Source organism: Musca domestica, unplaced genomic scaffold (assembly GCF_030504385.1).
Source record: "Musca domestica strain aabys unplaced genomic scaffold, Musca_domestica.polishedcontigs.V.1.1 46, whole genome shotgun sequence".
NCBI classification, from domain to species: Eukaryota; Metazoa; Arthropoda; class Insecta; order Diptera; family Muscidae; genus Musca; species Musca domestica.
In genome coordinates this window covers 2,365,580-2,389,178 of record NW_026712336.1, presented here as the reverse complement: position 1 = coordinate 2,389,178, position 23,599 = coordinate 2,365,580, and the positions used below count along the sequence as shown (strand labels likewise).

Here is a 23,599-nt window from a genome sequence, read left to right as displayed (position 1 = left end):
CACTAATTTGAATATTGTACTTCGACTGGGGTAAATTATTGCCTATTATTTTGTTGGAGTTCCGTGTTGTTGGGAAAGTGGGGAATATAAAAATTGTTAGCTTTGCTGTTAACTGTTGTATCTCGAATAAAACCTCCATAATTTGGGTAAAAAAATAGTTTTCTTGGAAACAAAAACAAAAATACGGGTTATATGTGTTCGTCCGATTTTCAACACATTTTTACAATAATATTTTAGACTTTATTCCAAAATCCAATTCCCTTTAGAAATAATTAATCAGCAACGACAAAAATTGAAGGTTTGGCAGATGCCACCGCAGGCTTTAACTGATTATTTGTTGCCATGCTCAAAAAATTATACATGTCAATTGAAGGGTACTCTAATGTGTCTGCACCTTTTTTGGTTTATATGATCATTTTCTACAAGTATAGTCACGATGCGACGATGGTTTCTGACTAGTAAGATTTCAAATTAACAGCTACAAATGGTGATAGGACCTTCGGAAAACTTAAAATTGACCGAACTTTATATTGGAGCTTGAATGCCGACCGAGAACCCAAAAGGTGTAACAACCAATTCGGAGTTTTTTTATGAAACCTTTAAAATGCCGAAAGTCAATAGACACCACTGCCAGGTAGTGCCAGTACTATATCGAAAAGTTTCAATAGAGATCGTTTATATCTTTAAGAACCGGAAACGTCAAATTATATCTCCTTTGGCTGTAAAGTGCTTCGAAGCTTTAAAAATACTGTAATCGGGATAATAATGAGGCATGTATATTGATTTTAATAGTCAAATGAATAATGACCTAGATTTTTATGCTAATCAAGAAGGCATACAATTTTGAGAGGCCTCAGAAGAATATTTGGAAATGTTGAAGCCTGAATGAATCATACATTATATTCGCCATCTAATAGTAGAGTCGGGGAACATGACCAGCTGATTTTAACACTTCCATAGTAGAAGTGAATCACATGCCTTTACCTTTTTGGTTTCGGATATTTACGATTCTTTAAACAGAAATTCGCAGATCCATTGGACTTCATCAGACAAGCCTACGAAACAAATATCAGAATTCTAGGTCTAATAGCAAACCTCTCAAAAACTCTAACGCAGAAAGTGTGATTTTTATATACATATATATTTTGGCAACACTGCTTTAAATAGACTACGTTTTCTGACTAGTAAGATCTACACAGTAGATTCCGCACAGTACAGACGGTTATGCTGCAATTGAGGTGTTGGAAGGAAATATGCAAGTATTTATTAGTAAGATACCGACCGAAATGTTAGAAGAAGTATGCTTAAATTGGACCTAGCGGATTGACAGTTTTTTTCTTCATAATACTATGTATTGTGGAGGCCCTATCAAGTAATAATTTTAGACCTAACAACGTATTTATATTCTTGAGTAAAATTTATAGACATTTTAGCCCTGTCGGTCTGTTGTAATCACGCTAGAGTTTTTAGATATGATGCTAAAATATTGCACAGATTGGACTTTTGTCTGAAGGCAGGTCAGGTTCGAAGATGGGTTATATTGGTCCACGATATGGGATAGCCCCCCTATATCGGTACCTCCTGATATTTGGTATTTTGATGATTTTAACCAAATTTTTCGGTGGAATTATCTGAAAACCCACATGAGGATTTCTTTTTGTTTACTTTATCCCCTGGAAGAGAATTGTTTATATAGGTCCACGATATCGTATAGCCCCCATGCAACACTACTCCCTCATATTTGGTATTTTGATGATTATATCATCATTATTTACCGGTATTGTTTTAAATTTCGCATTTGAAGTTCGTAATCGATACAATAATCTAAGACAAAAAATTGTTTGTGCAGGACCATGTCTTCGTATAGCAACCATACACCTCCTGATATTCGGTATTTTGATGATTTTAGACACATTATTCACCAAAATTGTTTCAAATTTCCTATTGGAAGCTCGTAATGGTTACTACAATCCATGACGGAAAATTTTCTATGTAGGTTCATATCCTCATGATAATATTAGCGACATTATTCACCGGAATTGTTTCAATTTTTGAAATTAGAAATCGGTGCCACTCTATGAAAAAATACTTATTGAGGTCCACATCTTCTTATAGCCCCCAAATAACGGTTTGCATTTAAACCGTATTTTTTATGAATTTATTTTAAAATTTTCCAAGTTCCTTCCAAATGGTGTAGGGTATTAAAAGTTCGGTCCGGTCTGAGCTTAGGTGCTTTTTACTTGTTATTTATTGAAATTGTTGATAATCGTAATATATAAATTTTAAATATTCTCCCATAAAAATCTTCGCCTAATTTCAAACATATTTTGCCTCATATGTGTAGTATAGGTCCAAACAGAATGGAATGGCCTAGAAGCAATTATGTAAAATTTGGTGAGTATCTTTTCAGAGATAGCTACAGCTTCCATATATACATGATGACATAAAAAACTGCATAAAAGTTATTGAATGAATGTCGGAAATACAATTAAATTTTAGAATAAGCTTAGATTTTTTCGAATTGGTCACCTTTGGCACGAATTATGGCCTTCAAACAATATTCACACACTGCCCGAATATTGCTCTGCTTTAGCCCATTCCCTGCTTTAGCCATTGGTATTTTTTAGTGCCAACCTTGGTTTCCAAAATACTCCAGACACAATAGTCCAACGGATTGGTATCCGAGATTTTGGTGGCCATTGCGCGCTGGAAATGAAGCGAGTAACGTCATTTTGTAACCATTCGTGGGTGGCGCGTGCTGAGTGCGATGGTGCTGAGTACTGTTGGAATGTCCAAGGTTTGCGGCCAAAATTTTTGCGAGCCCTAGGCTTTAATACACCCTCTAGAATATTTGATACCACGGTCGATTAAAACGAGCGGAGAGCGACGGCGGCCCACACCATCACCATGGCCGGCGCTTGAGTTCTGTTGGACAACCGAAGGTGCAAATTCTCAACTGACCTCTTTGGCAAGTAAACACGATCATTTTGTTTGTTTACAAACTGCCGAACAGCGAATGTCTTCTCATCGGAAAAAACTAAATTCAACAGTTCACCAATTTTGGCCAAGCGAAGCAACTCTTTAGCTCTTTTGAGTCCAATTTCTTTCTGATGCGGTGTAAATTCTTGCACTTTTTGGAATTTCAATGGCTTTACCCCAAGCTCATTTTTCAATGTTTGCCGAACGGAATATTGCGATATGTTCAGCTCACGAGCCATTTTTCGGCCGCTGAGACGCGGGTTTCGATCAAGTAGCTTCTTTAGTTTTCGAACCATTTCTGCTGATGTTGCTGATTTCTTCCGTCCACTTCCTTGACGTCGGGCTCCGCTACCAGTATCACGGTAACGAGCGATGGTACGAGACACAAAACATTTGTTCACATTTAAATGCTGGAGTGCTCTAACTCTATGTGGCTCTATAGCCACTTGCGGTTTTCCAGCCAAATATAAAGAAATCACACTATCACGCTCGAATTCCGTCACAAATATTTTTTTCTGGAAAATTCTCAGCAAAATGCTTTTGTACGCTTGTAAAAAATATAATGAGCTGTCATTGGAATAATTTTAACAGCTGTCGGACGAGTGGCTAAGAAATGATATCAATCCGAAATTGGTTGCAGTGTTTTCACCTCACCCTGTATGGTTCGATGACCATCCCAATTGGTAGGCTTCGGTTCAGCCCTAAACTCTAACTCCATGCAAAATTCCGTTTTTGGTCCATTTCAACCCCTAAATATTTTGCGATCATCTCCAAAAACAATAGGGTTCTATTCTGACCCTAATCCCAACTCTTCTTCAATTTCTTGAGGATTAGGCCATAATTACGACCTGTAGCTTTATTAAAAAATTAACATGGATAGACTGACGGACATAAAAAGCTTGATCGACTCAGCTCGGCGCGATAGGAAGATCCATATATACTTTCCTATGTTGGAAACCAATATTTCGAGGTTTTACATAATATTTGGCCCAATCAAACTTGTAATAATACATTTGCTTGAAGTGACTCTTAAGACAAAATTTCAAAATCCTGCCTCTATTTCTTCCCGTTTGGTACTTCTCACCGTTTTAGTCAGGTATTTAGTCCGAATAATGAATTTAAAGATATCTTCTGCTACAACAGCTTTATGCGTTTGAAAATAATTTTGTATCCTAAAGCTACAATAATATATAATACTGAATTGACCAGCAAATTATGAATTCGTTAGACGAAAATACGCTTCAAATTTCAGATATGAGCTTTAATTTTGTAATAATTGTAATTGCGATTTAAAGGAAAAACTACTAAGTTCCAGCTCTTAAATTGCAGAGAGCAAAGTCATCAACTACCATAACTAATATTCCTCACCGTGACAAAGTCGGGTATTATGAAAAAACAGTACAATTCCAAAAGCATTGGACACCTAGGGTTTAAATGTGGAAAATGGGGTTCTTAAGAGCCCCAAATAGGAGCGTAGCTTACTAAAAATCCCATAATTTTATAATATCTGATTCCTCAGATTCCCATTAATCTATGATTCAAGCTAAGGCATTATCCATAACCACAGCGTGAAGAACGACTTCACATGCCTGGCTAAATTCGAAGATTTAGGGCACTTGTACCACCGCTGTAGTAGTCTTTGAAAGACCTACTAGTGGTTGGACCCCAAATAACCCGGACAGGTGACCCACGAACAAATAGCCAAAGAAACCCAACCCAATCTTAAAATTTTCCCCAAACAGAAATGACATGCATAAAATCACTTTTGTCTCTGTTGAAATTCTATACATGATTGTTCACAGAACAATAATAATAGATCACAAAGTAATAAAAACAATTAAATATTCAATTTGGTAGTATTCAATTATTGTTTACAATGTGCACAAAAAACAAACCGGTTAACAAATTATTGTAGCTTGAATTTGTTAATCTGATCTGTTGTCTGATAAACTATTCCTACAGACAAACAAATCACTCCAACGTGCATTTGAGAGAGAGAGAGCATGCTGCCATAACTATTACTGTGCAAAAAAAAAATGAATCTAAGATTTCGCAATAGTGTTCTCGCAAGACTTCTAGATATAAAAGGCGGCGAATTTCAGACAGATAGCATCAAACAATTCGCAACTTGCAAAGCAAACGTTTCAAAAGAACAGAAACTCCTACGTAATCACATCATGAAGGCCTTCGCTACTTTGGCTGTTATTGTTTGCTTGGCTGCTTTGGCTACTGTAAGTTTTTAAATGCATTTATGGGAGTTAAGGACCTCATTTTAATGTCAATATATTTTTCATACATTTACAGTCCCTGGAATTGACCGATGAACAAAAAGCCAAGGCTAAGGTCCACATTGAAGAGTGTGCCAAACAGGAAAATGTTCCCGAGGAAGATGTTGTGAAATTCCGCAATAAGGATATTGAAAACCCCTCTAAGGCCTTCAAGTGCTTGGGCACATGTTTCTTTGAACGCGCTGGTACCTTGAAAAATGATGAACTCCAAGACGATGTTGTCATCGCCAAATTGGGCAGCTTGATTGGTGAAGAGAAGGCCAAGAGCATTTTGGAGAAATGCAAAGGCATCAAGGCTGAAGATCGCTGTGAGACCGGTTACAAGACCTTCCAATGTTTCCATGCCGCCAATGCTGCTTACTAAAAATGTGAAGGACTAATTATTTCAATAAAAGTTATAATTGTTTAAAAAAAATTTTTAATATTTCAAATGGAATTTCCACCCAATCCCAGTAACCAGTTTAAAACTCATATATAACTCTAGAAAGGGAAATAGGGTTCACGTCTACGAATATCTTACATACAACCGTACCTCACTTTTTCAGTATTAGTTATTCAACGGAATTGTTCTAAATTTCGTATTTGAAGGTAATAATGGGTACTACAACCTATGACAAACCAGTAAAGAAAGTCCTAAAGTCGGGCGGGGCCGATTTTATGATACCCTACACCACTTTGCTAATTTAGTTGAGCTCCACTTAAAAAATAAAAGTTTTTTATGGGAGAATTCAATCATACACGCTATGATTATAATTATAATTTAAAGTTCAAAGGACTAAATATGCCGAAGCATTTGTATCTTTTAAATTCGGACTTGTATTGCCCATTTGGTGCGAAATTAATTTGAAATCGGATAAAAATATATATGGGAACTATATCCAAATCTGAACCGATCTCGATAAAATTTGGCAAAGATATTTCTGAGCTGTATTTGATATATTTCCCTGAATATCATTGTTACGGAGTGCATATTACGGCTGTGGGTAACAAATACATTAAATCGGATGAACAATATATATGGGAGCTATAACTATATCTGAACCGATCTTCACCAAATTTGGCATACTAACTTCTAGACTAAATTCGGTCCTATGTGCCAAATTCCATCCCATTTGGACAACTATTAGTTTGGTGCACAATAAATGGTAAATCGGACGAAGTTATATATGGGAGCTATATCCAAATCTGAACCGATCTCGATAAAATTTAGCAAATATATTTCTGAGCTGTAATTTGATATATTTCCCCAAATATTGTTGTTACAGAGTGCATATTACGGCTGCGGAGGACAAAAATAACAAATCGGATGAACAATATATATCGGAGCTATAGCTATATCTGAACCGATTTCGATCAAATTTGGCATACTTATTTCTAGGCCTAATGTATGTAGTTGTATGTGCAAAATTCCATGCTATTCGGGCTGATATTACACGTTTGGTGCACAATTAAAGGCAAATCGGACGAACATATATATGGGAGCTATATCTAAATTTTTACCGATTATCTCCAATTTCAATAGGGTTCGTCCTTGGGCCAAACAAATGATCTGTACAAAATTTCATCTAGATCGGGCAATAAATGCGACCTGTACTTTGTTTACAAAAATACATCGACAGACGTACGGACGGACATGCATAAATCGACTCAGAATGTGATTCTATGCAGATCATCAAAAGGAACTATGGGTCTGTCTCGTTTCCTTTTGCCTGTTACAAACAAATGCACAAAGACATAATACCCTGACCACCTTGTGGTGTAGGGTATAAAAAGAATACTGCAAAACTTATAAAAACCGAATATACGGAGTTACCATTATATTGGGGCCTACACGAAGATGTTTACTTGAAATTACTCGGTCAATTCATGGCTTAAAATTAAGAAATATAAGTTTTCATTTACTTCATTCATTACTTGATATAAATTCGGACACTTGATAGTCCACGATAAACCTTTACAGAATAATTTAAAAAAATCCATGATAGAATATGATATACTTTTCGAAATATCAAAAAAATAACGATTATTATTGTCGAAAAAAATATCCCTAAAGCATACAAGATAGACTTTTAGTGGTGTTGCGGTGTGTAAAAATTTAGAAAATATTCAATTCAAAATTGAAAAGAATCGCATGCGGTAAAAAGTCCGACAAAAACTGAAAAAATGTAACAAAATAAATTCATTTTTTTATTCGTGTATTTTTTCTGGCAATAGATCATTCCGTATTGATGGGATTTGTGAAAATCGTCCCAGCGATTTTTGACTTATAAGCAGAATAAATGAAATATATTTCTTTTACATATATATTGTATCTATTTTGCTATAAATCCGACTTCTTGGCTATCAGCATCACGTTAATGGTCAGAAGTGGCCTTTTAATGTATGTCATGTCATGTGGCTGGAAAATTTTCTGTTTTTGGTCCATTTCAACCCCTAAATATTTTGGAATCATCTCCAAAACCAATAGAGTACTATTCTGACCCTTACCCCATCTCCATTTTCAATTTCGTGCGGATCGGGCGACCTGTGACCTGTAGCATGATTACAAAATAACTTAGACAGACGGACATACATAGCTAGATCGACTCATTTCATTGAGATAGGAATATCAATATATAGGTTCCACTGTGGGAAACCAATATTTCGAGGTGTTACATAATTTTTGGCTCAATCAAACTTGTAATACCCCAAACACATACTGTCGTAGGGTGTAAAAAGCCTCTATTAATTGTCTGATTATTTTATAAAAAAAATATTACTGGTCAATAGGTTTCATAAAATATTTTTAAAAAAATCCACGACTATTATTCATGTAAATCTTCAAATATATTTTTAAAATGTCGATATATCTTTAGAAAATATTAAAAAAAATGGTCGGAAAAACTTATTAGGAATAGGAATATTATTTTCAAAAAAAATCCCTGATTTCTTCTGTCATTGATCTTCAGTGGATATTAAAAAAAATCCTTGATTACTGCTCTGATAAACATTTATAAAATATTTAAAAAAACCAAGATTTCTATCGTAATGTAATTATTTTTAAATATAAAAAATCCTTCCAAATTATTAAAAAAAAACACGTTTGCTTTTTTATACGCTAAGAGTATTCACAATCATTTGTCTGTTTTGATCACAATTATGTATTTTACCATTTAGAATTTTAAAATCTGATTAGAGACCAATATTTCCACTATAATTTACATTTTTCATTATCACCCAATTATAGGTCAAATTTAAATTAATTCACAAACATCATTTTTTCATCTCGAAGGTAGAAAACAAGATTTATTATGAGTGGACACGTTTCGATCAGCTAAAAATTTCCCCCAGACACATAATGCGTCACAATTCAAAAACATTAATTATTCAATTTTGAGAGTATGTTTGGCGAAATGTTTATTCTTTTATGATGTAGTCCAAACGGCTTAGCAAATTTTATTGATCACTTCAAGGTGTAAATGTAAATTGATGTCGTTGATGTGGGTTCTGCTTGCTACTCGGTTGTCTGCTTATGATTAGAAAGCCAGACAAACACACCTGTCAAACCATCGCTGTCTGGGGAGAATTATGTTGGTTTCACAATCCACTCTAAGCAACTAGTTCTTGTTATAAAAGGCCGCGAATATCAGGGCAATAGCATCAAACAATTTTTGACTTTCAAAGCAAAAGTTTCGTAGAAAATTATAAAACAAGAAATCATTATGAAGGCTTTCATTACCTTGGCTGTTGTGTGCTTGGTTGCCTGTGCTTTGGCCAATGTAAGTTTTGAAAGAAATAAAAATCGAAGGATAATTTTGCCAACACTACTCTTTTAATTTGTTTTACTTATAGCCCCTGGAATTGTCCGAGGAACAAATAGTCAAGGCCAGACAACACATCGAGGAGTGCGCCAAACAGGAAAATGTCCCCGAAGAAGATGTTGTGAAATTCCGCAACAAGGATGTTGAAAATCCCTCCAAGGCCTTCAAGTGTTTGGGCACATGTTTCTTTGAACGTGCCGGTACCTTGAAAAATGATGAACTCCAAGATGATGTTGTGATTGCCAAATTGGGCGGTTTGGTTGGTGAAGAGAAGGCCAAGGAAGTTTTGGAGAAATGCAAGGGTATCAAGGCTGAAGATCGTTGTGAAACCGGTTACAAAATCTTCCAATGTTTCCATGCTGCCAAGGCTGCTTACTAAGGATGTAATTGAGGAATGAGATGATTATTATTGGAAAAGAACGGAATAAAAAAAAATAAAATCTTAAATTTAAGATTTACAAAAAGTCAACTGTTTTTTCAATTTTACAAATCAATTTTCTGAAAAAGAAACCACGAATGGGGGTAATATATTATTGTGACTAGATGCTCATCTCTTCCACTGCACATTTGACTTATTTCACCCTTATCCTATTTAAACCAATTACCTTCTTATTAAAAATTTATATATTTACCAGAACGAACTAAAATCTCAGACATCCTTTTGTGCAATTTTTCGCATTACCTCGCAGACAGTGTAAAATTCCAACGGCATCTTATCTTACTTAAAAATTCTACATGAGATTATTAAAACTAAAAAATAATGATAAAATTTTATACAATTCGTCATAGCGACAGTCAGAAAGCTTATTTAATTCATTTTTGTTTTCGAAATACAGTCAGACATGACTAAAACAAACGTTTTGAAAGAAATTGTTTTTTTCTTCCATCATATTTGCTGGCATGTTCAAACATGCTGTTCTATGGTAAGAAATTAATTATCTATCCTAGCTATCCCTAAAGATATATAATTTGTTTTTAATGACAAAAAGTTGAATTGGCGCCCAATGCAAAACATGGAAACTTAATGGGCCGAAAATATGGATCTAACTCGACTTACATAATTTTATGTAAGCATACTTAGGAGAAGTTGTGCAATGTCAAAACAAAGTAAAATACGTATTGGTTTGGCGCCCAACGGTCCATACTTTTGGTAGGTATGCACTTTGGGCACATATGGAGATTGGTTACGGATTCGAAAAATTTACCCAGAACTATTTACATAAAAAATGTGATGAATGACAATGAACTTTTATTTGTGATTGTTGTTTCGCCCTAAGCGGATCTCTCTGTCTACTTGTTTGAAAACTGCAGGGAGGTACCAAAAAAATAAAACTATTGTACATTTTCGAAAATATTGTTTTTTAATTCCCAACGGTTTGTCCGATAAATCTTCAAACAATATTATTATTTTTTTTTTAATTATAGGCATGAAAAAAAATTAAAGGAATTTTTAAGAACTCCCCCCATAATTTGTCTGATAAATTTTAAGAAAAACATGTAAAGAAAGTCCTAAAGTCGGACGGGGCCCACTTTATGATACCCTACACCACTTTGCTAATTTAGTAGAGCTCCGCATAACAATTAAAAGTTTTTATGGGAGAATTCAATCATACACGCTATGATTATAATTATAATTTAAAGTTCAAGGACTAAATATGCCGAAGCATTTGTTTCTTTTAAATTCGGACTTGTATTGCCCATTTCATATGGGAGCTATATCCAAATCTGAAACGACCTCCATAAAATTTGGCAAAAATATTTCTGAGCTGTATTTGAAATATTTCCCTGAATATCGTTGTTACGGATTGCATATTACGGCTGTGGGTAAAAAATACAACAAATCGAATGAACAATATATATGGGAGCTATAGTTATATCTGAACCGATTTCGATAAAATTTGGCATACTTATTTTCAGGACTAATTTGGTTGTATGTGGAAGATTCCATACTATTCGGGCTGATATTACACGTTTGATGCACAATAAAAACTAAAATCGGACGAAGATATATATGGGAGCTATATCTAATTTTTTTACGGATTATCTCCAATTTCAACAACAATTTAAATGTTGTTTGGAAAATTTCATCTCAATCGGATAATAAATGCGACCTGCATTTTGTTCAGAAAAATACATGGACAAACAGACGGACGGACAAACGGACTGACATGCATAAATCAACTCAGAAAGTGATTCTATGGAGATGGAAACAAATGCACAAAGACATAATACCCTTACCACTATGTGGTGTAGGGTATGAAGACTGCAATAAAGTCAAACGGCATAATTTTTACATTTTTTTTTAATTTCATTGAATGAAAGCAAAAAAGGTCGGAAATAGCATCAAATTCTAGAAAAGTTTAATTTTTTTTGAATTGGTCAGCTTTGGCACGAATTAGACCTTCAAACGGCCAATGAAACCATCACACGCTGCCCAAATATTGTTCTACAGTATTTTGGTTCATTCCCGGCGGAGCGCTTGCTTGAGGTAATCTACACTTTGGTATTTTTTAGTGCCAACCTTGCTTTTCAAAATACTTCAGAAACAATACTCCAACGGATTGGCATCCGGAGATTTTGGTGGCCATTGTGCGCGAGGAACCCCATTTCGTAACCATTCTTGGGTTGCGCGTGCTGACTGCGACGCTGCTGAGTCCTGTTGGAACGTCAAAGATCTCCAGAATATTTTCGCGATAGTATTCGCCATTTATTCTGATGGCACGGTGGATTAATACGAGCGGAGAGCGTCCATCATCTGTTATGGCGGCCCACACCATCACCATGGCCGGCGCTTGAGTTCTGGTAGCCAACCGAAGGTGCACATTTTCAGCTGACCTCTTTGGCAAGTAAATACGAACATTTCGTTTGTTTACAAACTGCTGGACAACGAATGTTTTGTCATCGGAGAAATCCAAATGCGGCAGTTCACCACTTTTGGCCAAGCGAAACAACTCTTTAGCTCTTTTGAGTCTATTTTCTTTTTGTTGCTGTGTAAGTTCTTGCACTTTTTGGAATTTCAATGGCTTTACCACGAGCTAATTTTTCAATATTTGCCTAATGGAATATTGCGATATGTTCAGCTCACGAGCCCTTTTTCGGCCACTGCGACGCCGGTTTTGTTCAAGTCGTTTCTTTACTTTTCGAACCATTTCTGCTAATGTTGCTGTTTTCTTGCGTCCACTTCCTTGACATCGGGCTACGCTAGCAGTATCACGGCAATGAGCGATGGTACGAGACACAAAAGATTTATTCACATCTAAATGCTGGAGTGCTCTCACGATTGCCACATGTGGCTTTCCAGCCAAATATAAAGAAATCACACTATTGCCCTCGAATTCCATCACGAATGATTTTTATCTGAAAAATTCTCACCAAAATTTATTTGTACGCTTGTAAACAATATAATGAGCTGTCACCGGAATAATTTTAACAGCTGTCGAAAGAGTGGCTTAGAAATGTCAGCAGTCTGAATTCGGTTGCAGTTTTTTTTTCATTTCATCCTGTATTACATTTCATAAAAAGCATGAAGCCATAAAATGGCGCCCAATGTTGGAAAGAAGTGTTCATATGTGTATATTAGTGATTATAATGAAAATGGCGTCTAATGGTTGGTCAGAAAACTTTTGTCAAAACCTATTTAGGCTTATATTAATGTATTCAAAGCAGTAAGGACTTGTACAAGTATTGAAAAATTGTAGGCCAAAATGGCGCCCAACTGTGAACAAAATTAACAAATTATTTGAACAATGTAAGGCCAAAAAAAATGAAATTTTACCTAACAGACTATAATTCACCTGCATCCAACTCCATATAGGAACACAAACCATGTGTATTCAAATTTTATAGACTTACTGTAAGTTTCGAAAGAGTTTTGGGCGCCCAACGATTTATAGTCATGTTTTAATTAATTCTTTTCTGTTACCCCTATGTTTCACTTCAGGACGATTGGTTAGGTTCTATATAATGTCATCTTGCTCACTATATCCACATTCTACTGTACATTTTAGTGTGTAAAATGACTTTCTCCGCTGAGTTTCACTAATATCCGCCAAATAAGCAACAGAAAAAAAAAACTCTATTAATGCAACTGTGTCCCCATCCATGCCCCGCATTGTTTTCTTAAATGTCCTTTTTGGAAAAAAGAAAATTACAAACTTCCATTATTTTCTTGCAGCACTAATACTTTGCTCATTGCTTCTTGACAAACTTCTTTGGATGTCGTTTTTTAGGTCTGTTTGTTTCTTTCTTTCTTTCTTAAAACTAAAGTTTATATTGAAGTTTTCTGTTTTCAGTTTTTAGCTTAGCTTCAGAAACTAGGAGAACAACAGCAAAGCAATCCCTATGACGAGAACAGGAGCGTCAACAGTAGTAATGCTAAGAAAAGTAACAGATGAAAGTAGCAATGGTAAAAGACGAAAAAATAACAACACATCCCAACGAAGGAATGAAATCCAACAAGTATAACAAAAAAAAAAAAAGAGATGCAAAAAAAACAACAACTCAAACTTTACGAATCCTATTATTTCTACATAGTTGTAATCTTATTATCCACGAGTTGACAGCAAAATGACATTTGTAGAAGACGACAAAAATGTAGAAAGCCAAAATGCGAAGCGAAAGCCATGCATTGCAAGAATACCCACAGAGAGATAGAAAGAAAGAGAAACCGAAAACAAAAGGAACTTTTCAAATCCAACCACGACAAACTGAAATGAAATGAAAACAACATCAAAATCAAATATAAAACTCCATTTGTCGTTGGGGAGCGGGTGTGCGGGAGGTGGCGGTTCTGGGAAATCAAATTGCCTGACAAGGGTGCTGGAATGCGAACGACTTTAAAGGGAAGGGCTGGGTAATGTTGGCACAACACAGATAAGCTGCTGATGAGGTTTATTAAAAAGACAACAGACACTCACTCACTCTGTCGTTCGCTCGCTCCTTCACTCGTTCACTGATGGAGTTTAATATCCATCAAAAAATATTCAACCATAACGGAAATGTTGCTGGAAAACTAATTAAAAAAATATTGCGGTTTGAAAAATGTCAACTTGTTTAAGAAATTTTTGGTGCCGCAATATTGCATGACTCGAGCAGGGATGTACTAAAAATGTCTTGGCTCTCCATTAAAATGTCTATCACTATTAATGGAAGCGGAAATACGGATGTTCTAGTCACTCGTGATTATTTCACTTTTAAGATACATTTAAATTTAAAAATAACGCACAAAATATGCAAAAATACAAGTTATCTATTTATTAAAACACTTTGACAAAATATGGGGGCTACCGTAGGTACCGCTATATGGACCAGCAGGCAGAAACAGACCTACCAAGAACCCCAAATGTAAAATTTTATCTGAATTGGCAGAAACCTTCAAAATAGAGAAAATCTGGAGGTACCGTTATGTGGGGGCTATACCTAAGCGTTTACCAATATAGCCCATTTTCAATACCAATCAGCCTGCATATAATATAAGCAATTGTGCACCAAATTCCGAAGCTCTATTTTAACTAATGTACACTCTATCTTGACTTCAACTGATAGACTGACAGACCTACAGACGGACATCTATAAATCGCCTTATAATTTGGAGTCACCGACGAATATTTCGAGGTGACAGATTTAATATAACCTCTTTTGTACGTAGTAAGAGTGCATAAAATCCTATATCAAGAGAGAGAAAGCAAAAAATGTCGGAAATAGCATCAAATTTTAGAATAAGTTTAGATTTATTCTAATTGGTTACCTTTGGCACGAATCATGGCCTTCAATGAAAATGTCACACGCTGCCTGAATGTTACTCTGCGGTATTTTTGCCCAATCCCGGCGAAGCGCTTGCTTGAGGTGATCGACACTTTGGTGTTTTTTAGTGCCAACCTTGCTTCCAAAATACTCCAGACACAATAGTCCAACGGATTGGCATCAGGAGATTTTGATGGCCATTGTGCGCTGAAAACGAAGCGAGGAACTTTATTTTGTAACCGTTCTAGGGTGGCGTGCCCAAGGCTTTAATACACCCTCAAGAATATTTTCACGATAATATTCGGCATTTATTCTGATGCCGCGGTCGATTAACACGAGCGGAGAGCGACCATCGGCTGTTATGGCGGCCCACACCATCACCATGACCGGCGATTGAGTTCTGGTGGCCAACTGAAGGTGCACATTTTCACCTATACCTCTGCCAAATTTTATCATGATCGGTTCAGATTTGGATATAGGTTCCATATATATCTTCAATTGATTTCGGGTTAAGTGTGCACGAAATTACCAATATCTGCCAAAAAAAGTCCTGATTTTGGTACATCCGACCGAATTCAGTCTAGAAATTAGTACATCAAATTTGGACAACATCGGTTCAGATATAGCTATAGGTCCCATATATATGTTTCATCCGATTTCGTGTTTAAGTCCCTCAGATATTTCGTACCAGATATCCTATAAAGCTCGGAAATACCTTTGCCAAATTTTATCGAGAACGGCTAAGTTTTGGATATAGCTCCTACATATATCCTTAATCCGATTTCAGGTTTATTGTGCAAATAATGGCTAATATCAGCCCAAATTGAGTGAATTTCGTTTCCATTTTGTGTAACTCGGCTCCGATATACATATTTTTTAATATAATCCTTCTCCAATTGATACCATACACTCTATAGCTAACTATAACTGCCCTAAAGCCAAATATTGATTGGTGGTATGATCTACTTGAAACGCTTTCTTTTTTTACGGGACCTTTACTAAATATGCATAGTGGTGTAGGGTATCATATAGTCGGCCCGCCCGACTTTTGAGTTTTCCTTACTAGTTCTTTGTCTAGAAAATTTAATTCCTAATCCCTGTTTCCCTTTCAAAACACTTATTATTTTAGAACCAGCCTCAAGTTTGTAAGGTTATGTTTCGATAAGATTAGCAGACATTGGATTTTTATACCCTTCGCCGTACTGTGGTACAGGTATTATTTGCAGAAAATGAGAATCATACTCTCAGTCGATTTATGTATGTCCGTCAATCTGTCCATGCATTTTTGTGAACAAAGTACAGGTCACATTTATTATCTGATTGATATTTCTTCACGTCAAGAATGAACCGTAGTGAAATTGGTGATAATCCGTCAAAAGTTAGATATAGCTCCCATATAGATCTTCGTCGATTTTAATTTTATTCTTCGCCATATGTGCAATATTCGTCCAAATAGGATGTATTTCGGGACATACGACCGAATTCAGTCTGAAAAAAAGTAAATCAAATTCGGAGAACATCGGTTCAGATATAGCTATAGCTCCCACATATCCGTTTCATTCGATTTGGCGTGATGGATTTATCACATTCTCAATATTCGCTCCACAACATTGGTACTTGCTACCAGACATCGAATAGAGCTCAGAAATACCTCTGACAAATTTTGACATCAGATCAGATTTGAATATAGCTTCCATATACAATCCGATTTCATGTTTTTTTTTTTTTTTTCTACACCAAATATGTATTATCAGCCGAAATGAATTAAACCTAGAAGCAAATATAATAAATTTAATGGAAATCGGCTAAGTTATAGCTATAGCTCTAATATATACGTGTTTTAATGTAAACCTTATCAAAGTCATATCATGAACTCTATAGAAATGGTATTTTGAACATTTTTGACTAAAACTCGTGGAGATTTTAAAGATTTCCTGGACTTTTAACCTCATTTTGGAATATTAAAGAATAGTTCTTCAAGAACTTGGTGGCAAAAAAATAATGTTTTGCTTGATGCGATTCTTTACGTTTCTAGCCAAAACTCTTGTATTTTTCAAAAATATTCGTTAAACATAAACTGACAAACATTCAAAAGACATGTCATATTCTTTTGTAAGTCTACGATTTTTTTTGTTTATCCATAATAAAAATGTTAAAAATATTGAAACGCAATATTTTAGGTGCTGTTGACACCTTAAAGTATTATAATCCATAAAAGAAAAAATAAGAGACTTCTCATACAATTGGTACATCAAATTTTTGAAAACATTCACCACAGCCAATAATCCACGAAGAAAAGTAGTGCTCGTCGTATCATTAACCTGTATGTACTCCATTAAAATTTGACATGCGTCTGGTCGGCTGAACGGTAACAACAATAACGACACCAAAAAAGCCATTAGTTATCTGAAGTTCTTACCACAAAAAAAATGTAAATTGATTTCAATTGTTTTTGAATCGAATAACAATTATTGATAGTGGGAAAGTTCGTGGTGTTTCATATTGATTTTTAGGCACACCTCCACGGCTGTCAGATTTTTTTCCTTTTTTTTGAAATCTTAATTTGGCAAAAACTTTTTAAGAAGAGAATGAATCTTTTGCTGAGCATAATTTGCCTAGGGGCTGAATTTAGAATTTGCACAAAATTTCGATGGGATATAAAATATCGGTTTGCGAATTGAAGTACCACAGAATATTTCCAACTCTTGTAGCAAACATTTGCAGATTTTAATATTTCGTAAATATCATAATAATGAAGACTTTTATTACTTTGGCAGTGGTGTGCTTGATCGCATCTGTTTTGGCTACAGTAAGTGAATAAAATTTTTATTTTCTTAAAAAAAAAAACTTATTGTAGTGACCAAGTTCTATATATAACAGACGTAATACAAATTTGTCTAAAATTCATAATTCTCTAAGGCAGACTATCCCAAAAAGGTTTTTTATTAAAATGTTAAATAATTAATTTCTCCTTCATATTCTCTCCCTCCCTCCCTTTAATTCTACAGCCCGTTGAATTGAACGAAGACCAAAAAGCCAAGGCTAAGGTCCACTTCGAGGAATGCATTAAACAGGAAAATATCACCGAAGAAGAGGCCACCAAGTTACGCAACAAAGACTTTGCCAATCCTTCACACAATTTGAAATGTTTCGGCACCTGTTTCTTTGAAAAGGTCGGCACTCTGAAGGATAGTGTCATCCAAGAAGATGTTGTCCTCAAGACATTGGGCTCTATTATTGGTGAGGAAAAAACCAAAAAGGCTTTGGACAAATGCCGTGACATCAAGGGAGAAGATCGTTGTGATACTGGTTTCCAACTCTATCAATGTTTCGAAGCAGCCAAGGCTGAAATGGTGGAGGCTTGAAAGGGATGCTGGGCATGATTAGATTTAAATTGTATTTAAGAAATGGTATTATCGATCAAATAAATGAAAAAAGGAAATCAATGAAGAAGTTTGAAATTTGGCATAGAGGTAGATGTCGGTGGTTAGGTGGTTATTAGGGCGGATATTTAGAACTAAAAAGTACTGAAACTAATATATTGGGTTAAAATTCAGTACTTTTAAAGAAAGAATCTTGAAAGTTCGAAAATAGATTAATACCGAAACTCGAACTAAAAACGCTAAAACAAAAACCTGTGGTTTGGAACTAACTTTCAAGCATTCCAAAGCAAAGTCCAAAAAGTACTAAACATTGTACAGTTACAATTTGAATTCAGGAATTCGATTGGAATTGTACAAAGGAAAACATTTCTGAGCAATTTGATTTAAAAAACAAGTAATCAAAGGCTACAGTCGAGCGGGGCCGACCGTTGAATACCCTACAACACTATAATTAACCATACAGTTTATATAGGCGAAATACTCGAAAGAATTCCAAAAGATATTGTGAAAAATAATAAAAGAAAACCATCAGGTTTCGTTCTCTAATTTTCGAATAATAGCAACTTAAACTAATTTGCTCATTTCCAATTTATTGGCAGATGTTGCACGTAAATGGTCTTTCTAGATCTGGAACCAATATTTCCCAAAGACCTATAATCTCTCAGAAGTGGCAAAATATTAACATTTATTATTAGTTTTTGACTGAAACGCATCTATATGAAATACAGACATTTGACTATATTCTTCCACGAAATCAGCGTTAACGAAATAGTCAGAAGTGCGTCTTTCCTGTATTTGTGAATTCTCCAGAGTCACTGGAATGGACATTTTCGTATTTTGTCTACAAAAGTTGGCAAACTATTTCACACATTGAATATTTTTGGATGGCCATCCGAAACTGCTTGGCTTTTGCAATGTGCGGTAACCCCCATTCAAATGTGCGTGAGGACCGGGCGATAATTACGACCTCCTGACAATTTTGCAGTTTTTTGGTCCATTTTAACACCTAAATGTATGGCGATCAGAGTAGACTTCTATTCTGACCCTCATCTTATCCCCATGCGAAATTTCGTAAGGATCGGGCCATAAATGCGATCTCTATATGATATCCTGATATCCTAACTACTTAGTTTTGTTAGCTGTAGAAATATTACCAAATGTTTAATTCAAAATGAAGAGATGCCAAAAATATGACAAAATTCAAAAAATATGAGAAAATGTTACAAAATCAATATTTTCATATTTAGAGAGATATTTTTATGCGAGGCCATTCTGAATTAATGAGAACTGTCGAAATCAGTTCAGCCGTTCTCGACATATATGAGATCTTTCAAGCATATCTTCTTTGATAGACATATATATCGCACATATTTTGCTATATATCCGATTTGTTCGATCTTAACATCAATGTAAAGATCAGGAGTAACCTTGTCATGGCTTTTTGATTTCGCCGGGATATAAAATATTCGCGGTTTAATGAAAAATTTTGAATTTTTTCACCAAAAAAGATATGGTCTATTTTACCGTAAATATTATCCGATGACCACCCAAATTGGTAGGCTTCTTCCCCGCCCTAAACTCTAGCTACATGCGAAATTCCGCGTGGATTGGTCTATAATTGCGACCTGTATAGCTACTGCAAAATCCGACATTTTTTCAGTATTTGGTCCATTTCAACACCTAAACATATGGCGATCATCTCCAAAATAAATAGGCTTCTATTCTGACCCTAACCCCACCTCCATTTTCAATTTCGTGAGGATCGGTTCATAATTGCGACCTTTAGCTTGATTACAAATTAACATGGACAGACGGACAGACGGACGGACGGACATACATAGCTAGATCGACTCAGCTCGGCGAGCTATGAAGATCCATATATAATTTCCTATGTGGGAAACCAATATTTCGAGGTGTTACATAAATTCTGGCCCAATCAAACTTATAATACCCCCAACACATAGTGTTGTAGGGTATAAAAATCGTAAAAAAATTTTAAAAATCTTAAAAATAGTATTTTTGGCTCTAAAAACGTGCCAAAACATAATGTAAAGTGACACTTTTGAAATTTAGTACTAAGAGGTACTAAATATATATATTTTTTAGAGTTACAATTTTGAAATATAAATCTTTGGGTACTAAAAAGGAACAAATATCATTAAATGAGACGAAATTGAGCTGAAATCATAAAAGTTGACATAGGGATAGGGAGAGATAAAGCGTAATTTTTGGTCATTTGTACATAAAGGGGACGAAAAGTATTGAAGGGTGCAACATTTTTATTGCGCATTAGAAATTGAACGAAATAAAGGAATTTTTTATATTTGTACTTTGAAGGTAGAGATATTCGTACTTAAATAGTACATCAAAAATTTCTAAAAGAGAAGATTTTTGGAAATCGTACTTCAGGGTATGACAAGTACAAAAAGACATATCATTGCGATTGGGCACTTGGAAAATGCTTCAGCTTTAGAAAAATGACAACCAATAATGTTAAGAAGGGTCCAAAACAAACTGTTTCAAATATAGTGCCATTTAGTACAGATAGTATAAATATTCAAAACCACTTTCATATATCACAGCATATTTCAAGTTTTTTGCTCTATCCGTTCACATAATACCACGTGGTACCATTTTAGAAGTTTAGTATCATTTTATAACTCTTCGTAACCTAAAAATCTAATTTCCAAAAAAAAAAAAAAAAAAACGTTGATAAATCTGTTTATCTGCACTCCACCAGTGACTCTCATTCCAAATTTGAGAATTCTAGTTCATTCCGTTTGCCCAATACCAAGTATTCATTTGTTAGTATATTTTAGTACTTTTCGTAACCTTTTAGTACTAATTTTGACCAAGGTTGTCCCTTGTGCAAAACCACCAAGGTTGTCCTTTGTGCAAAATTTCAAGATTCTACCTTCATCTTTTATGTCTAGGCGCCAATTCTAGATCAGTCAGTTATTTTACTATTTTTTATAACCTGCCGTCTGTTGTAATCGCGCTAGAGTCAAAATGTATTAAGATAGGAAGTTAAAATTTCACACAGATCAGTCTTTTGTCTACAGGCAGGTCAAATTCGAAAAAGGGCTATATCGGTCCACGATATCGTAAAGCCCCCATATAACGGCACCCACCGATATTCGGTATTTGGATGACTTTAGCCACATTTTTCAATGAAATTGTCTGAAATCCTATACAATGAGTTCATTGTGAGTACTTTACCACCTGAAAAAGAATTGGATATATAGGTCCACGATATCGTCCCATTAATATCCCATAAAAGGGTACCTCCCGATATTGATATTTTTATGATATCATCCACATTTTTCAATGAACTTGTCTCAAAATCCACACAAGGAGTACCTTCTGAGTGCTTTACCACCTGAAAGAGAATATCCTATGTGGGTGTATATAAGTATCGTTTATCCCCCATATAACGGTACCTCCCAATATTCGGTATTTTGATGATTGTAGCCACATTTTTCAAAAGAATTGTCTGAAATTCCACAGAAGAAATTCCTTCTGAGTACTTTTCTCCCTGGAAGAGAATTTCTATATGGGTTTCTATAGGTCAGGGCAACTCCCTGTACTCGGTATTTTTTAGATTGTACACACATTTTTCAATTGAATTGTCCGAAAAACCACTCCAGGAGTTCCTTCTGAGTTGAGTACTACAACCTATGACGGAAAATTGTCTATACAGGTCCATATTTTCGTATAGTCCACATATAACGGAACATCCATTTATTCGGCATTATTCATCGGAATTGTTTCAAATTTGTTTATATTAGCGACATTATTCAATGGAATTGTTTCAAATGGCGTATTTAAAACTCGGGATCGGTACTATAGCCTATGACAAAAAATTACTTTTGCAGAACCACATCATCGAATAGCCCCCGTATAAAGGTTTTCCTTTGAGTGGGATTTTTTGACGGATTTTTTCGAAATTTTTCAATTTCCCTCAACATATTAGAAAGCCGAACTTACCTGTTTTTTTTTTTTTTAATTTTTTTAATTAAAAAATCTCAAAATCCTCATTCCGCAAACTTTCTAGTCTCGTATAAACAAAGCAAATTACTCGATATAGTCCGAAATTGGCATATTATAATATTTATATCGGACATTGGCATTATTAGGCCATTCCTTCTAGTACTTCCCCCAAAATAATATTGTCTCCTTAGTCCAAAAATCTTAAAAAATTCATTTTAAATTTCCACCAATCCTGCTGTCCTCCATTCGGCTTAGTTCGGTTTCTGCGGCATTTTTCGATCAAAGGGACAGTATTTAAGCTCCTATTGTTATATAGGGCAAATATATTTCAAATTTACCCCTTTTTTCAATTTTGTTATTAATTTTAAGCAATTATGTATCCAAATAAAATATTCTTCATGTTGACCAATATTTCGAATTAAATTCGGCTTCAGAACAAATATTCGTTTTTTTTTTTGTTCCTCCTTTGCTAAATTAAATGGCAATTCCTTCAAAATTGCCCTGTCCGTATAGATATCCCCATTTCATTTTGTCACTTTGGCTCTATTTCGCCATTACATCCGGAATTAGTTCCGCACGTCTGCTTATCTTCGTGTTGTTGTATATTGTCCCATTTCTATAAATTTCTTTGGATCGTCCATTTCATTTGTTATTGCTTTTCGATATGTTCGCCTAAGAAGAAAAAACACTCCGACATACATTCAAAATCGAATGGCAATTTTTGTGAACATTTTCCTTCCTCGGCCATTATGAAATTTGTATATACGTATGTGTGGGTGTTTTTTTGGGGGGTAAAATTCAACCTTAATAAAATGGATACCCTTTGGCTGGCATCGAGAAGAGCAAAAAAAAAACATTTGACTTTATTAAAAATTTATAGGTCTACTAAACTGTGTGACATTTTTTTTTTTTTTTTTGGTATTTTCAAAAAAAGGGAATACGACAAACAATGTTTCGTTTAAACCATGGAATGTATAAAAGAAAAACACATCGTGTGGAACAACAACAACAATAACTTACCAATGTACGTTGATAGTTGGTTGAGGCCTTTTTGTTTTTGCTGTTGTTGCCGTTTAATGGACTCAAAAATAGATAAGCAATTGATGAGGGTCTTACAAATATATGGGATTTAAGTTAAGTTTTTTCTTTTTATTTTAAATGCTCGGAGAGGACAAAGTGAAATGGTTATTTAAAGCTTAGGACATTATTTTTAAACTTGTCCACGTTTTATACACCTCAATATCAGATAAGAGAATTACATGGGTTGAATTGCAGATCATAGATGGGCAAATATAAACTAGATCCAAATAAAATTAAATCTCATTTTATTCGAAAAAATTTTCTTTTGGCAATTTCGCAATCATTCAACACTTCCGCAATGCAATGCAGCAGAATTGTTCTTTCATTTTTGACTTTA

General features: G+C 35.0%; 3 protein-coding genes across 3 annotated transcripts; all 3 read left to right on the top strand.

Moving 5' to 3' along the window:
* Positions 1-5,049: 5,049 nt before the first annotated feature.
* On the top strand, positions 5,050-5,682 carry LOC101890852 (general odorant-binding protein 56a). The gene is made up of 2 exons (XM_005188706.3): positions 5,050-5,210; positions 5,284-5,682. The coding sequence occupies exons 1-2, from the start codon at positions 5,157-5,159 to the stop codon at positions 5,629-5,631; spliced, it is 402 nt and encodes a 133-aa protein (XP_005188763.1). The 5' UTR covers positions 5,050-5,156; the 3' UTR covers positions 5,632-5,682.
* Positions 5,683-8,878: 3,196 nt separating this feature from the next.
* Positions 8,879-9,536, top strand: LOC101890680 (general odorant-binding protein 56a-like). The gene is made up of 2 exons (XM_005188705.4): positions 8,879-9,025; positions 9,099-9,536. The coding sequence occupies exons 1-2, from the start codon at positions 8,969-8,971 to the stop codon at positions 9,444-9,446; spliced, it is 405 nt and encodes a 134-aa protein (XP_005188762.1). The 5' UTR covers positions 8,879-8,968; the 3' UTR covers positions 9,447-9,536.
* A 7,989-nt stretch (positions 9,537-17,525) lies between these two features.
* LOC101891718 (general odorant-binding protein 56a-like) lies at positions 17,526-18,225 on the top strand. Its single transcript, XM_005188711.4, has 2 exons — positions 17,526-17,618; positions 17,818-18,225. Exons 1-2 carry the CDS (start codon positions 17,562-17,564, stop codon positions 18,172-18,174), a joined length of 414 nt encoding a protein of 137 aa, XP_005188768.1. The 5' UTR covers positions 17,526-17,561; the 3' UTR covers positions 18,175-18,225.
* Positions 18,226-23,599: the final 5,374 nt, after the last annotated feature.